Genomic DNA, 17,804 nt, shown 5'->3' on the forward strand with positions numbered 1-17,804 from the left:
TTGCTTGTCAGAAAATTTTTGACAGGGAAATGTTTCTGATAATGGTAGTGACTTTCTTTTTAATATAATGGTAGTGACTTTGATTTGCTGTTGTTAATTATTGTTACTTGTGAGCCATGCCCCCTCCCTCTCCGGAGAGTTTTTCTTTTACGTCACTGAGGGTATGCTTGCTGCCACCGTGACATGCTCTAAACAATGCTTCCATCACTCTCCGTGCACAATGGTTGCTGAAATTTTCAATTGATGAAAAAATATGACATTCATCAAGCTCATGGCAATGTTTCCTGCCAGTGAAACACTATAGAGGCATTTTTATGTCTCACGTTCTTGGAGCTGTCGGGGGAGTGTGATAAATTGTTATTCTATCCCTTACCCTGACCGTATTCTGTACAAATGAATACATATTCTATAACATATCTATTACATTTTCGTAAGCCTCAAGGTCAATTGCACGCACTGACCTTGAACGCAACGGGGGATGCAACGACACCCCGCTATCATAACTAATCACCATTTTATGATATGAATGATCTTCCAAACATACATCGCAAGTGGTAATATCATTATGATTTATTGTGTATTCTAACGTGAGTGACGAGAGCATGTGAGCCTGTAGTTCACGTCTAGGAGGTACTCAATCACCCATTAACGGTCGACATTTTAAAAAGCCTGGTATTCGGTTTATAATTGTGTAATGACTTCATAAGCCCCCACCTGCAGCGAACGGGCTTTCCTTTCCATACCCTATAACCCTTTCAAGTCGTAATCTAATATTTGTCAAAGTTTTCTTATATTTTTGTTTCATATTTTAGGTAAACTTGCTATAAATTAATTTTGTCAATTTATTGCGCTTGAAGAAAATCATTCATGTTCAGACTCAATTTCATTAGATGTAGAAACAAAACAAAATTCTTACTCAAATGCGTATTTCTGATTTGTCATGTTTAAGATAATTTTACAAGAAAGCCTGGAACGAGACAACCCTACAAACTTCATATTATCATAAATTGTTTTCCTGAATGTGCACCTTTTCTTACAATCGCTTTGTCGAAAGCACGCATGCAGAAGAACATAGGAGTATACCTATAGCATATATATTCACTCGAAGTAGACGTATATATCAAAAAGGGAATCTACATATTCAGGACTTTCTTTCTATTCCCTTTTATCTTTCACAGATCCAGTGTCTAATAACCACGAAGATAAAAGGTAAGTTAGTTTTTTTTAATTATTCATCTTTTCTTTTGATGTCTTTGGTTGATATAAGATTAGATAGGCCTACATCTCTGTAACTAAACATTCGTGTATTTAACCCGTGAAAACGCTACATCGTACTTTTAAAAAAAGATATATCGGCAGGTCGTTGATTCAAATATAGTCTTTCCATTTTTCCCAGTGCAATGTTCTCTCATGAAAATAGTTCGTTTTTGTTTTCATTTAACTCGTGTTCTCTAATAGTATGCATTTCACGTGTTTATTGGAATTGAATTGTTTCAAAAATTACTTCCAACCGTAGTTATTGTTGCTGATGATGATGATGATGATAGTAGTCTTTAACAAAATAATTGAACTTTTTTTTAACATTCAACTCATACTTATATTCGGTGATTTGACTAGGATTTTGTACACATCCAAACAAATGAGTCATAGCTACATGAATGTGAGAAACACCTTTATTCTCCATAGCCGCCGACAATGATGAATGGATTCGGGGATTCGTCAACTCGAGGCTGAATCCGTTATCAAAGATTTCCTTTTTAGTTCTATTTCTTACCCCCTTGAAACGGTGGTGAGTGTGAGTTGAATAATCAAATACACATAAAAACACGATACATGTGGAGGGTATTAGGGATTAACACTATTACACATCGTGCAAATATTTAGGTAATCTGCGAAATTCTCAAAATATGTGTAATCATATCAATATGTGTGTCATGTGTCAGATAAAGCTATTAATGAGCAATGACTCGCGGTTGGATTTGGTCAAACTTCAACATCTTTGTTGGTGACTGGTGATAGCAACATATTCCTAAAGAGGTTCAAGAATCTTACAATAAATGGGTTAATTGCCAAGTTCATTTTCTATTGTTTTAATCATAATGATATGGATGTAATAACCAAGCTCATTTGTTCGAACGAAATGAGATGAATTATGATGAATCTTAATTATGGCTATGATCCCTTCAGAATAATCTGCTCCTAAATCCTATAAATACGAAGAACTTACACGATCTGAAAAATATTTAACTACAGGTTTTCTCAAGTTTGAAGTTTAAACCATAGAGTTCTATGTTTAAACTATCAGACTATACTTTGGGGAAAATATATGCTTGATTATCATGATCATAGCACTCTTATATTCCACATGGACAACAAAGCGCCAAACTCCTAGAATCAAATATCTTTCATTGTGAAAAATACGTAAATACAACAATCTTCTGTTTGGATACGATTCTGAGCAGTAACCCTTCCAAAGAAAATGGTATAAGTGATCCCTATGGCCATGGTCAAATACTTGGAAATACGTTTGTATGGCAACACAAGATGAATTTAGTTTCACTTTCGGAATCGGTCAATTATATTTTCTTCGAAGTTTTTTCAAACATCACCAGGTTGCGCACTTTCTTTAATTTTATAAACAATAAATAATTTTCAAGTTAAACGACCCAAACGTGTTCTGTTGCCTGAACAGCTCAAGGCATTCGAACCTACACGAGCCAGTTACTATCGTATACGATTACTTTTGAAGTGATAAAATCTCTGATTTCAATCCTGACTTTGACCCAACCCATAACCTTTCTGTCGCATTAGAACTCAGTTAGGACACCAAACCATGTCCTTAAATATATCTTTATCGTATTTTACGAGAAACTGCATCACCTCCGGAAAGAGGTGAACACTGCATGGTGAATATCATCATGAATAACTACCGGAAGCAGATGACAAGTTAGTCCTGAGTACCATAATCTAAGTTCTGAGAACATTTGTTCTCTCATTCGTTCTGTAAAATGCTTGTCATATTTTTTTTTTTTTTGGGGGGGAATGGGGGCGCAAAATATATCAGTCCAATATCCGAACATTACAGAAAAACAGTTAGGCCTATCTACAGTGCCATCCATTTGCGGAAAATTGATATAAAAAAGGAGAAATTTCAACTTCAATTAACATGGTTAAGAAGCACACTTCTACGTTTTACTCATAAAATCATTGGTTGATTTATCTTTGAAGTATCAGATGAGAAATCCATTAAGCCAATATCTGATATTTCATATTTGGAATACGTAGAACATCATTCATACATCCTTTAACTGAAATATGGTAATTTTTATCCGAAGTTTCCATCATGCATTGCTGGGGCTCCCTTTTAATATCGATTTTCTAGGGACGGTATTCGTGAGGGCATGCATCAGTGTACCTGTCGGCAACAAAGAAAAGCAGTAGACTGCCTCAAACCACGGACAAGGTCAATGCTTAACAATCATTACAAGTCAATTATCATACCAATCAATAAATCTTTATTATCCTCTATTCATTCCCTAGAAGAGATATCGTTTTCAGCCAGGCTCTATCATGTCCGCAGAGACACTTATTTTACAAGCGCTTCGCGCAACTATGAGAAGGGGTAGCGCTTTTGCTGCCAAACATGCAAATAGATTATTGTTTCTCATTGGAATAAGCATGGATCTGTAGTAGGTCCATGGAATAAGAAATCCAATCATAGCTTGGAAGGTTGTGTTATTGAGAAAGGGTTGTTGGAAATGTAGGGCTTCATCGAGGTTATAGGGCCTATATTATGTTTATTATTTGATAAAGGTATAGGCCTATTATTTTGTTTCGAATCTCTAGAAGTTTTACGATAAGCCCTTGATAACCAATAAAAAGCAAAAGTTATAAAGACTTCATTGTAAACTATTATTTGACCGACGCTTCGACTCCCTTCGAGGGATTTGACCAAAAGCAGTATAGAATCCAGCAGCTATTAATTAAATAATAAATAATTCATCAACACGGTCAGTGTACAATGTTGATGATGAACAATATAATCCAGAGGTCGTCACATTTATTGATGACCTGATGTATAGTACGGAACTATTTCCAACTCAGTATTTCTATCGGTTTTGAATTTGTAATCTGCAGTGTACTTTTTAGAAGCCACTTTAAATGTTTTGCATCGATTGAAAATAACATTCTGTACATTTCTCCCCACGCACCCTAGATGCAAATTCATATAATATAAAGGTGACTTTATAATTTGATTTATAGGCTGACATGTCTGATGATGCCTCCCAATAACCTGTGCAAAATCATCAGTAACGATTGACAAAATTAGAACTATTTTCCCCCTAATGTTTACATGAAATACACAAAATATCAAATAAATTTTTATCATATTTTTTTACCATGCAAAAGTAGTCCGTGCAATATTTTTGCATCGTCCTTGACCCCCAATAGGTATATTCAAGCCTGGGTATATTCTTCTCGTTCAAGACAAGAACCTCTTGGTCTTCATGATTGTAGACCGCACAACGTCAGAACGTCGTCAGTTTTAATATCGAGGGGCGTTTGAGTCATAATTTATGAATTCTGTCATTTCCAAAACATATCATCGCGCGGAAAGTTGTTTTTATTACTCAACTAGTTGTCACGCTACAATGCTCTAATCACAGTGCGATATTAAACAGGTAGGCGAGTGCCATCGACTCGTCTGGCGTTTGCTTGATTTACGAATTTTGACTCTTCATTTTTAGGCCACACAAATCTATACTGACAGCACTATAAATCTGTGCTACTATTCGACTATTCCCAATAGGCACGAATCCAGGAGGCGAGCGGGCCTCCCAATTTTTGTTTCTTTTCCTTTTTTTGAGGGGGGGGGGGCAAGTGATTGTCCGAATTCCTCTTCCCTTCCACCCCCCTCTCCCCCTTCTCCCTCTCTCGCTCATTTCCCCCGCACCCCCCCCCCCCCCCCCCCCTCTCTCACTCACACACACACCTTCACAACATAGGGCCAGTGAAGTAGCAAATCATTTCCTACACCAACGGGGTGATTAATAGGAGAGTGGGGTCTTTTTGACCAAATCTGCTGTATCAGGCGATAGCCGAACAAAAGAATATACGTCTTGCTGTGACTAACTGTAACCATGGTGACCAGGTTTACCACAATCTTTCCAGGTACTATGAACACGATGTGTATACAATTTATAACTCACAAATTCAGTTTCCTTCGAATGGATATCGTTTTGTCAGGGTGTTCGTTATTATTCAAAAGGGGGTGAATCTGTGAACCTCTGAGCCCCCGTCTTTCGTCACGACACGAGTTCTTGTATTCGTCTGTTGTTCCCAGGAGCTGTCATGTCAAACTTAATTGCACCCATCAGAATCTCAAGACAGTAGACAGCGGAATAACCGCATTAAAAATGAATAATAACACAGACAGCATGATTGTATACTGTCTGTGTGTAATGGATGTATTTGAGTTTTCTTAAGAACGAATGCTAAATAATGTTGTTTGCTGTACCGTAAAGGAAGATAATATTTTGAAAGATCATGTTTAAGGTATCCGCCCATTTCGTTCAAATTTTGTTATTAGCCATATCCTTTATGAAGAAAACAAATCTAAGTTGGATATACGGTTCTGCACGTACAGAATTACTAAGAGAATATACGTTGGATAATAACACAAAACTTGTGTAATAAGTTGTGAACTTTTCCCTGTTTTTTTTTTCAAGTTGTGAAACGTTTTTATCATTGAATAAAAAAAAACATGGCAAACTAAAAAGCCATATCAACCTTAAATCATTTGCCGCCAAACCTGAAAATAAGAAAGTGTCATTGAAAATTACAAGTCAGATGATAATTGATAAATACAATTAAAGTCATGATTGAAACAAATATTTAGATGTTTTAATTGTTTTGTATGTTTAAAGGTGGTATTGAGCAGGTTCAGTGAGTCCAAAACTGTGATGACGCGTGTTCAGACTGATAACATGAAATATCTTCCTCGAGTTCATACCTGATATATACCTTGAACAGATAGCCTACCTTATTGAATGGTATTAATACTCTTTTCTGACAGATTATCATTTGACTTCCATTCTGCTTCACTTCTTCTTTTGATTTTTCTTGGCGTAGTGTTTCCTTCCAGATCACGATGTCCAGTGGTTTCCATTTGTTTGACCAGGTCAAATCAATATTTATTTCCCCAATGATAAATAATAAGGAATAATCGAGGAATGATAGTGTGACCAGAGGTGGTCGCAGATTGAAAGCGATAAGTTTTTATGTTGGTTACACACTATATAGGAGTGTTCGTGAATCTGTCTGTCTGAGAATAACTGTTGCATATTAACACTGTCATAATCAATTTAATCAACCTATACGCTGTTTAAAACATGTACCTACTCACTGTTAGTTAAATAAAAAATGCATTTAAAATGAATTTAAGACTTGTGTAATTAACCAATAGTTATAGGTTCATATTTTAACCAACCCTTTGGATGGTTAAAAATGATTCTGAAAGTGTACCTTGACTGTATCTTGATATCTTTTTGACGATCCGAAATAAAACTTTGATAGGGACGAACAGACTTGAAGTAAAGGCATCAGTCTAGTGAAGCGACTTACATATGGCTTTGCCTTGATTAATTGCATATATTTGTAATCAAGGAAATCATTTAAAGAGGAATGAAACCTTTGGAACAAATATGCTTGTGTAGAAACAGAAAAATCAAAGAATAAGAAGAAAGAAAGTGTGAGAAAAATCGGACAAATAATGAGAAAGTTATGAGCATTTAAATATTGCAATCACTAATGCTATGGAGATCCTCCATGGCCCATTGGCAATACGACAAGGATGTGTGATGTCACAGATGAACAACTTTCCCTTTGGTGGACTATAAAATACCCTCAAAATGTCTCTTTTTGCTTTTTCTTATGATGATGCAAACTCTCTATCCATGATGTATTCTTAAAAAATATGTATTACATGCCCTCATGTAGAAAGAACACATGATCTATGGATAGATGTGATAAAAGAGGCTTATTTAAGTGAAATATATACTAAAGTAATGGGGAGAGTTGTTCACAAGTGACATCACACATCTTTGACGCATTGCCAATTTGCTATCTCCATAGCATTAGTGATTGCAATATTCAAATGCTTATAACTTTCTCATTATTTGTCTGATTTTTCTCAAACTTTTGTTGATCTGTTTCTTTGATTTTTCTGTTTTCACACAAGCTATCTTGTTCCAATGGTTTCATTCAAGGAAATCGTTTAAGTACATGTCGTTTGGCGTAGATTAACTCGGAAACCATTCGTTCGATCCTGGGAAATCGTTAAACATTTTTTTTTTCAGTCGAGTTGCATGAGGATCCAAGGAATATAGAAACTAATTATCATTACATCTTGTATTTCTCATTTTGATGACGTTGTTCGTCTGTTTTCTAAGAAGTTCCTTTTGTCCATCCTATACTTACACGTCAAATGTGATCGATGCGTGTTATGAATCGACCTCAGAATGCAGTGTCAGTAATATATTACACAAGTCAATGAGATGTAGCTTTAATTTGAAAAATCCCAAAATCCATAAACCATACCCATTACACAAGTCAATGAGATGTAGCTTTAATTTGAAAAATCCCAAATACATAAACCATACCCCCAATACGAAAGGTGAAAGTACGGGTCGTGTATTCGTTGCGGTGATATAAAGTGCAAATTGTGTATTCTATCGAGACACATCGTTCATGGGATTTTGAACTAGAAATGAGGAATATGCTACAGAATATTCAGCATTTTTAAAGGCAATCAGAATTAAAAACATTGACAGAGTGATAAGAAAGGAAAGAATTGATGTCGCAAGGATTATATTCAATAAAGAAATACAAAGAGGGAAGGGGTGATATTGAAGTGGTTTGATGTTACGTAACGCATTGGAAAGAACGACTGTTTTGAATTATAAGTGGAAAGAAGAACTAGAGTTCTTTGTTACAGTGACGTCATTTGACAAACACCCGACATTTGTAAGTCATTAAACATAAAGATTTGCAAAAATAGGAAATTAGTGAATCATTTTGTCCAAAAATAAAACAAAGCTTTTAACAACAGGATCTAGAAATCATTGCGGCCAGTTTGTGAAACTTCAATTTATGCAATGTCTTATGTTGAACTCAGAGCTTTTTCTTTCATACATTTCTCCTTTGTAATTACCATATCCATCCTATAAACCCACGCTTTAGAAATTCAGAAAAAATAGTCCTCATCATTTAAAGATGTTTCTTGTTCACGATCATTCTAAGATAAGGAAAAATCTTGTATGTTTTTACAATTGTTCCTGCCTATCTGCAATTTTAAAAGATGCTTAGAATATTGTGATACTTCATTCTAGGCTAGGGGCCTTGAACAGTTTTGAAAGGGGGATGCTGACCTTGCAATAAACACAGTGAAATTGCTATTTTACGTTTTCATACACGATTAATGAAAAAAGACGGACTGGAGACCCCAGCACCCCCCCCCCCTCGGTTCAGCGCCATTATCACAAGTCATTTACCTATCTTGACACCATCATCAGAAAAGTTCCATGGCGAGAAGGTTTATTTGGGATCCTGCTGATGGAATGAAGCTATAAAGAAAATGAAATTCCATTCGACAACGAAAGTGATTTTTTTTAGACTTCTAGTTTATTTCAATCCAGTACCGATTCGAAACGATTCATGTGATTTAGGATCGTATTACATATCGGTTGATGTTATACTTGATGTCGTTGTCATGGTTACGGGGATGTTTTATCTCTTTCCGTTTAAGCTTGAGGGTAATGGTATCGCAGGTGGGACGGGGATCCCTGATATCTACAATGTCTCTTCTTTTAACCTGACTTGAAGGCATTCGAGGACAAAGAAATCCGACAATATTATTTTAACCTGGTCCCCATGGACATGATGGAAGAAGAGTTCCGAGGTGAAGAGCACTTCATTGATGACGTCCATGCTTCTATTTCAATCTTGGCCTCTTGTAACAAATTTTTCATGAATATTAAGAAAACATTTGGTAGCCCTTTGAATATTTCCAAATTATCATCAAATGGTCATTCCAAATAAAAGAATAAAACTGTTTCCTTTACAGAATCTTTAACCCCTTCATATTCCAGGATGGATATATCTGAACCGAAAGTAATTTTCAAAAGATTCCATTCTCCAATTTCGAATGTTTGTATAAATGGACCGATGTCTGCTTCAAACCATTGCAATGTTATATGTTATCAGAGCATCATGACATGTCACTCTCACATTTATCATGTCAAACCGTGTGATTGTTCACATGATTGTAATGACATTGATAAGTGACAGCGGAAATACTGAATTCAAAGTTTAGGAGTGTGAAGGAGGGGTTCCAGATTCTACAAATGTAATAAACTCAAGCAAACAGTTTATTCTATTATATGGAATGGGTGTTTTTTATGTTTCTTCGTCCCGAACCTCAGTTGTCGGTGCGTACTACCAACATGACTCAAAAGCGACTCATTGTTACGGACGTCATACGATAAAATATATAGCCTCTATGGACTTATTCCTTAATAATTTGTTGTCATAACGGGTTAAAAACTTACAGATCAATGGAAAAGGGACAATTGAATATTATGCCTTAGTAGTTTTCTTCATGATACGTTAGTAATATTGAATATCCTACATCTTAAAGGTCAAGTCCATCCCAGAAAAATGTTGATTTGAATAAATAGAGAAAAATCAATCAAGCCTAACACTGAAGCTTTCATCAAAATCGGATGTAAAATAAGAAATGTATGACATTTTTAATTTTCGCTTATTTTTCACAAAACAGTTATATGCTCAAGTCAGTGCCATGAGTTGATGATTTCCATCACTCAATACTTCTCTTGTTTTTTATTGTTTGAATTATACAATATTTCAATATTTCCTACAGATTTGACATCAAGGACCAACTTGACTGAAATACCACATGTTCAGGAGGAATAAGACTTTGTTTCACAGAACAATGAGGAGAAATTAGAATATTTCATATAATAAAATACAAAAGAAACAGTGAGTGGATGACGTCATCAGTCCCCTCATTTGCACACCAACCATGATGTACATATAACCGTTTTGTGAAATTATGCGAAACTTTAAAATGTCATAACTTTCTTATTTTACATCCGATTTTGATGAAATTTTCAGTGATATGCTTGTTGGATTTTTCTTCTTTTACTCAACTCAAGTTTTATGATGAGTGGACTTGTCCTTCAATGCTTTAGTCACATCACCAGAACAGACCCAAACCTATCGATGATAGGCCATTCGATATAACGTGAATAGGTTTGATCGTTTGGGCTTCAGTTTTGTTGGTTTGACTGCAGCATAAAGGACCTATCAAACACTGCCATCTCACGATATCATCTGTCGCCTACTAAGCAGAGAAATATTATCGAACATTTTAGTCGGAAGGTGTTAGACGGTCGCTAATTCAATTTAAACGTATTTCAAGTTGTAAACAGAGAACGTCGTGTATCAGTGTCTAGTTTTTTTTTTTGGGGGGGGGGCTAAAATCAGTTGAAGAATAAATGGTAAAAGTCAATTGAATGTCAAAATCGATAGCAGCATATGTATATCTACGAAACTATGACTATTTTATTTATTACACTTTAAAGACTGCATGATGATTAGTTTTCACAATGATTAACTGATTCCAACATGGTCGTGTGACCCCCTCGTGACAGATTCAAACTTATTCACATTGTAGTTCCTGATAATTATAGTAATATATGTTTCTGTGAAACAAATGCATGGACACTAAAAAATCCTCGCACAGTGTCAAGTTATATATCAGCCATGCTTAAAACCCAAACAAACGTCATAGTATACTTTTGACCATGCCCTAGTAGCTATGACCTCACTCAGGTCACCCTACACCCCGGGGGCTTGGTTCCAGTACCCCTGTTATGACCCTCTTCTGATTCCTATTACCCCTCAGATCAATGGTGTAAATAATACGGCCTGTTGGTCGACAACTGACAGGCGAATAGTAGCAGAAGAGGCGAAATGGAGATTTAGGGGGCTAATACTTTTACACTAAAACGTGTTGTTACATCCTACGAAAGAGGTTAGGGCATCGACAAATACCTTATAGCAGTGAGATGCATTTCATTTTGAAATAATTCTTTCATGACCTACTACTTTCCAGGTGCAAGAGTGACGTCATTAGTTTTCAAAGTAGAACGAAAGTGAACAGGAGGTTTTGAGATGTGACCCTGTTTTACCATGGACCTCCAATGTTTTACCTATCTGTCAGCTCGACACTGATATGTGTATCCGATGTATAACGCAAGCTTACAAACACCAATGATCCGATTGATAGATTGCTCCGAGACTGATGTTATCTGTCAATATGAAGAACTTCTATTTCTCCCCTCGGTCATAATGATGGAAAATAAACTAATTAGTTATTCGAGTCGATATGAAGCAAAATATTCCCATCTCAAGTGGCATCCCATTACTTTATTGCACTTACCTTCCCTTTAACCTTGGACAAGACATGATCGAGCTAACTTATATAAAATAAACAGAATGTACTTGAATACGCAAAGGTAAAGAGGAGGAACTGGAAAGGGGTTGAAAAGAAAGGACAAAGTAAAAAAAGGGGAAAGAAAAGGGGGTAGAAGGACGTGAAGAAAAATTAGGTCTACATTTAGCACTAACAACAACAGCAGCAGCAAAAGATAAAACCTGCAACACTTATTGTCTGTTCTGTAGACCCCTACCCCTGAAAAAGAACAATGAGCTCTTTCTCACCCCCCTTTCTTTCCCTTCCGTACCCCTCATTGTGACTTTTTGTTCTTATATTCTCTCCCCCACACAATACTTTGTTTCTGTCGAGAGGCAATAGTTTCCATAGGCATGACACGAGACAAATCGAATTTAAACTCATCTGATGATTATTACCGTGTTGATGTTTGATGAAAGTGCGTGGTATTCCCGTATTGTGTAGCTTTATTGTCACGATTAATCAGAGAGCCAAACCACGCCCTCTTACCTGCCTTGCTTATACCAACGTTCGCATTGTTAACGTTATTTCCATGCATCTCAAAGATGGCATAGTTTAGAAGTCTATTTTGGGTATCGCATGTCCTTGTGAAAATAGGTTTGTTTGTTGCAAACTGATTAATGTCTTACAACTCTAGTCAATGTCCACTTAAACGTATATCTGTATGGAACAACCGCTGAGACATGGTGTACTGAATATCGGCAGTTTACCCAAGGTCCTCTATCATGACTTGTCTATGATGGACTGAGGTATGCTTACAATTGCTGAATTCGTAAAATGCTCTATTCTACTGAAAGATTTGTAAATATAAGCCTAGGTGGTTGTGAAAATCAATCCAGCGAACACCTTGTAATTTATACAAATACAATTTTGTTAGTTGCATAATGTGTGTTACTGTAAATCGCCTCATCTGTAGGCCTACTGCTGAGAGTAAAGACAGTTTGGTTGAAGGAGACCATGACTTGTAGACAGTTGTTACTGTTCTAACAGGTGGCTTTGGATAGCACTGCTATTGAACATGATGAGGGGTGATAAAGCCAACCATCTAATATTAGAAACATGTTCCGTGGAAGCAACAGACGCCTTATCTATCACATTTTCATGTTTATTTTTGTCTCTTTCCTGAATTTCATTTCTTTGTTATTTGTTGTTTTTAAGTGATTGGGATTACGATGTGTTTCATACTGATAAGGAATTGTGAGTTTACGTCTGACACTTTGTTTTGTTCTGCGGTTTAAGTCTCACGAGTTTTTTTTCCATGTTTCTGTTCATACCTTCACAGTTCAACGTCTGAAAGCAAAGAGTCACCACCTGCACGACAGAACAGCACAGGCCGCAAATTCTGGCAGTTCAATTCGAGCAAAAATAAGGATCCGAGAGGGGACAAATTGGCAACGCCATCCAAGTCTTCTGCGCCCACAGCCAGCAAACAATCATTCTTCAGTCTCTCACTTGATCGGAGAGGATCGTCACGCACGGAGGCTGAACCCCGCCAGCAGCGAGACACTCGCTCTTCTACGGTATCTCCACCACGGACAAGCAAATCTGCTGTCGATAAATTGAAAGAAAGAGCCGATGCATTTACCAAACAATACGAAAGGAAAAAAGAGGAAAGGCAGTCGTTAGCCGACCGTGCTCCTCGTCGACAATCTGCAAATATATCGGCATATCTACAACGATACACTCGAAGCGCATCCGCGGATAGAAGCAGTAGTTTTAGCATCGGGAGCACCTCAACGAGTAGGAGGGGGAGTAGTGCTTCATCAACGGACGAACCCGACCTCGCACCTTATTCACGACCACGGCTAGCAACTTACGCGACGATGATTCGGTCGACGCAAAGCATCGGCGCACTCACCGCCAAATTTGAGAAAAGCAAGGCAAATGGAACCGATGCACCATCGAAAGGAACTTCATCAACATTACCGAGGAAAGATCTTAAGTATAATGCAAATTTGGATGCCAAAAAGGCACTTTTTAGTAGCTCTAGCAATGGAACAACAAATTCTTCACCGATCAAAAGTAAGACAAAAGATCCTGTCTCAATCGTCCCACGGACAGCAATTACAGCACCACCCTCGACATCATCGTTAAGATCGAAATTTGAGACGAAGTCAAATGGTGATAAAGATGGTTCTTTCACCCGCTCAATACCGGGTCGTCAATCAACAGGTAGGCACTCATATCTAGATAAAATAGACACTAAAGATAGAGACATATCACCTTCCTCGTCGTCATCGTCTTCGTTATCGTTTAATAGATCAACAGCGGCCCGACATTCAACGATTGGAGTCATGAAATCCTCATCGACAGACAATAAACACGACTTCAGGAATAGTGTGAATGCAACGCGGCAAGAACCAGCTCGCCCTGTTTCGACGTTTACATCACCCACCAAGACTTCATCAGTATCATCGCCAGTATCATCCACCAATCAAAAAACATACGTTTCCCGTTACGAAACTGTCATCAATTCAGACTCTGAGTCTTCCATCTGCTCCACCACTTCCTCGTCGACCTCCGAGAAGAAGTCACGATCAACGCCTTCGTCGTCGATCTCGTCACGGTACGAGATGAGATCGCCCGTCGTCGAAAAACCGCCGTCATTCATCAAGAAACCTCAAAAGCTGTCAGCGTCGGAAGGCGAATCGGCGACCTTGTCGTGCATGGTAGAAGGCGAACCAAAACCGGAGGTCACGTGGTCATTTAGGGGGAAGCCCCTATCGGATGAAGGTCGAGTTGAAATCTACGAGGAGAAGGGTACATGTTATCTTGAGATCTTTGATTTGGTTACACGTGATGCTGGACTTTATACCTGTCGGATAGTCAACTCAGCTGGACGATCATCAGCCCTTGTTGAACTCGTCGTCAATGGTAAGTAAAAGCCCCTTACTACCCCCCCCCCCTCCCTTCCTTATATTATGCATATGACTAAGTGTATTGATTAAGAACTTTGATCAACCTTAATGTAGATTTTAAAATATTCTATCCAAAGTTCCAAACACTGACAAGTCACCTTTTAACTCCTAAGATTCGTCTTGTTTATTGTTAGTATTACTCGGTAATTACACTTTTTACTTCAATTATCCTTTTTTCGGAATGTGTTACCACCCCATCCATATATGAGTGTACATGCCATCCTCCACCGACGTATCCTAGTATAATTGTGATTTATGCTTTACCCATTATTACTTGATACATTAATTATTGGGATAATTATTGACTCCAAAATTTCGCCATAGCGTCATACTACCAACTATCATCTTGATCGTAGTGGTCGCATCTTCCCTTCTCCTGAAATGTCAAACTTAGCACTCACATCTCTCCATAATAGTTCACCGTTGTCATATAGTAAATTTTCGCCTCTCAATATTCAAGTCGAAATTATATCTCTACCCGATGACTCGAGAATAGTCTTTAGAAGTAATGTATCGAAATAATTCATTGATCATGTACAATAGACCGAACACCTGCCTTATGTCGGCAAATGATTGATATAGAATATCAAAGGCTGTTTCAAAGGTCAATAATAGTCTTGATTCTGTTTTCTTTAAAATGATACTTTGAGAACATTCGGTCTCCCAAATTGACGAAAGATCGTTAATGCGAAGGAACTTTTAACTTCTACATCCAATTATATTCGAGGGTTTTTTTATGGACATTATTTGGCCATGGATCAATCTTGACGATCATTCACTTTTCTTGTCGGTTCCATTTTCCTTTTTGACAACATTGGAGGTTTTCACTCAATTCATCTCTATTAACCGAAACTTCATTATAACACTCAATTTCGTTCCCAAATGGAGCATAAAATTTTCGGAATGTTTACATTAAGGCTATGGGGAATTGTGACACGTTTCATGGTTGTGTTTTTATCATGGTTTTCCCCCATGGTTTTCATGTTATTAATTTTGTTCGGCGGGGTTACGATGTGAATGAACAAATTGTGCTGGATATTTTCATCAAGTGATTAATTATTCTAAGTTGTACCATTTCAGCATCATCGGATCATTCATGACTCCCATAGGATGGCATTTAGCAGGATTTCCGAGACGATTTCTAAGGAAAACTCGTGCAGGGAGAGGAATGAGACTGAAGAGAGAATCGTTTTATCCCTGAAGTTTTCTCGATAAGAAAGCGTCTTTGTTGATAACGAAAGTGGGTTGAATGCCGGGGAGGAATATAAATCATTTTGGTGTTTTTTGATTGAGTATCGTAAACAGTGAATAATATGCGACTTCGTTGACCTTGCGTGTGGCATTGTGAGTAACGTATTTCAAGTAGTTATGGATTTTTAATCTTCATGGTTTTTTTCGAGAAATTATTTTGTCAATTTAGGAGCTTTCAATTGGCTTACAGCTGAGAGGTAGGGAGGTGTCAAGGGATGCACAACAGAGAAAATAAGGTCAACAGAATCTCAGGGTTTAACTCATTTGGGCAAATGGTAGTATATTACAATCTTGAAACGTTTCATGCCAACTCCAAAAACTATTTGAATTGATACGTTTTTGGTTAATAAAAATGGTAACACGCGATGGGTGGCCATTTTATTTATAAATATTTCTTATTTATGAATAACGGCAATAAACTTTTATCATCAGAAGACTTGATCATTGACATATGAGGTTATAGACTCTGGAAATTCCACATGCCTTGGAAGAAGCCTATGAACTTGGACGTCTTTCAGGTTCAAGCCGTGTTCTCGGGTATATGTTTCCTTTTTTTCGTCGAGTTTGTTCAAAATGACGAGTTATCACGTCCACAATGAAATCATAATGCCTGCGGGTGTCCATTAGCACCACATGGTAATAATAGACCAGTCTGGTATTTCACCAAAATATGTGGTTTACCTGTCAAAGTGAGCAGAAAACACAAGAACAGAAAGCAGTCCGGTTCAAGGAAAAAAAAAACTCGTTAGAAAAATCGAAACAAGTTTTTCAAGTGTATTTTATCGCTGGCTACCTCCTGCTATATGAAAACCCCATGTACAATGTACAAATTGAAGGGTACTAAGGTTGATTTGTTGTGGTTTAGAGATCTTGGAAATCGAGGGATATCAAGAGGGCCTCTCAGGAATGATGAGTAATAATTGGGTTACTTTCGTAGCGATAATTTCGTTTTGGTGAATCCATGGAGGTAAAGAAACTCTTCTACCTCAAAGACCCCCCCCCCCCCTCTCTTTTACATCCATGGTATATCTGATAAACTTCTATGTTTACAATAGCTATTTTCCCCTTAAAATGTTATTCTGCCTCTATACATGCCTTCTCATCCCCCCTCCCAATTTCTCTATATGTGCATGATGGTGATTATAACTTCTCGGTGAATATTATTTCATGTAGGGACGAAAACCTCCAGACCAGGAAATTTCAAAGAATTGATGACCACTTATAAATAACAAAAATCCTAGTTAAATATCTCATTTTCACAATACATATTTGGAACTTATTTAGGGAATGATTAGAGTAGAATGTTCTCCAGGTCTGGAGGATAATGTCATGCTCCCCTCAATTATCCTGTCACTGGGATATTTAGGACACACGTCTGTCTTGGGTGAAGAGAGAATATATCTCCGGATGTTATTAGATTTCTAATGTTTCATGTAACTCTAGCCATGTTGGGTTAACCTCTTACAATCCGAGTTAAACGACGAATACCGTGTCTGCTAGCAAGACGTGCCACAATTACAGCGATAAAATTAGAGAAAGAAAGAGAGAAAGAAAATGGTATCACATAAAGACCGCCCCCCCCCCTTCCATCTTGGGGTGCCGAAGGCGTCTCTTAATATTACCCACACCCCCAAAAACAATGAAATGAAATGAAATAAATAAGTAAATAAATAAGTAAATGAATAAATAATTAAAAATAAAATAATAAAATAAAAAAAATATATTTAAAAAACTTCTAAATAAAGAGGGTTTTCGTGTCCATTTAGACACTGGTAGCTTTTCTTTGCATCATTTCGAGGTCATCGTTCTCATACGATTGTAGTTCTAGTTTATAATTAAAAACCTCAGAATAGTCCAGTTCAAAGTAGGGCGCATTTTGTAATCCATTTTTATTTCATGCCATCAAAGGTGATGTTACGTTTATGGTCACAATTTTACACCCTTTACCAGTTTACGTCTCTATAGCTTACAGATTACAGGAAATGTTACAATTCATACTTGTAAAAAAGACTCCCCTTGAAACTATGAAGGAGCAGTGTTGGTATTTAACATTTTATGGGGCAAGATTTGTTATTAAT

The 17,804-nt window shown here is 37.2% G+C and overlaps 1 protein-coding gene across 6 annotated transcripts in view; it reads left to right on the forward strand.

Annotated features, from left to right (window-relative positions):
• LOC121425215 (myosin light chain kinase, smooth muscle-like) overlaps window positions 1–17,804 on the forward strand; it is a 108,300-nt gene that overhangs the window by 53,344 nt on the left and 37,152 nt on the right. For all 6 annotated transcript variants that reach the window (XM_041621226.1, XM_041621234.1, XM_041621242.1 and 3 more), the window contains 2 exons: window positions 1,179–1,209; window positions 12,840–14,431. In XM_041621226.1, the coding sequence (XP_041477160.1) occupies window positions 1,179–1,209; window positions 12,840–14,431 (1,623 nt within the window). The remainder of the gene's footprint in view (window positions 1–1,178; window positions 1,210–12,839; window positions 14,432–17,804) is intronic.

The sequence above is a fragment of the Lytechinus variegatus genome, chromosome 1, assembly GCF_018143015.1.
Source record: "Lytechinus variegatus isolate NC3 chromosome 1, Lvar_3.0, whole genome shotgun sequence".
In the NCBI taxonomy this organism is placed as follows: Eukaryota; Metazoa; Echinodermata; class Echinoidea; order Temnopleuroida; family Toxopneustidae; genus Lytechinus; species Lytechinus variegatus.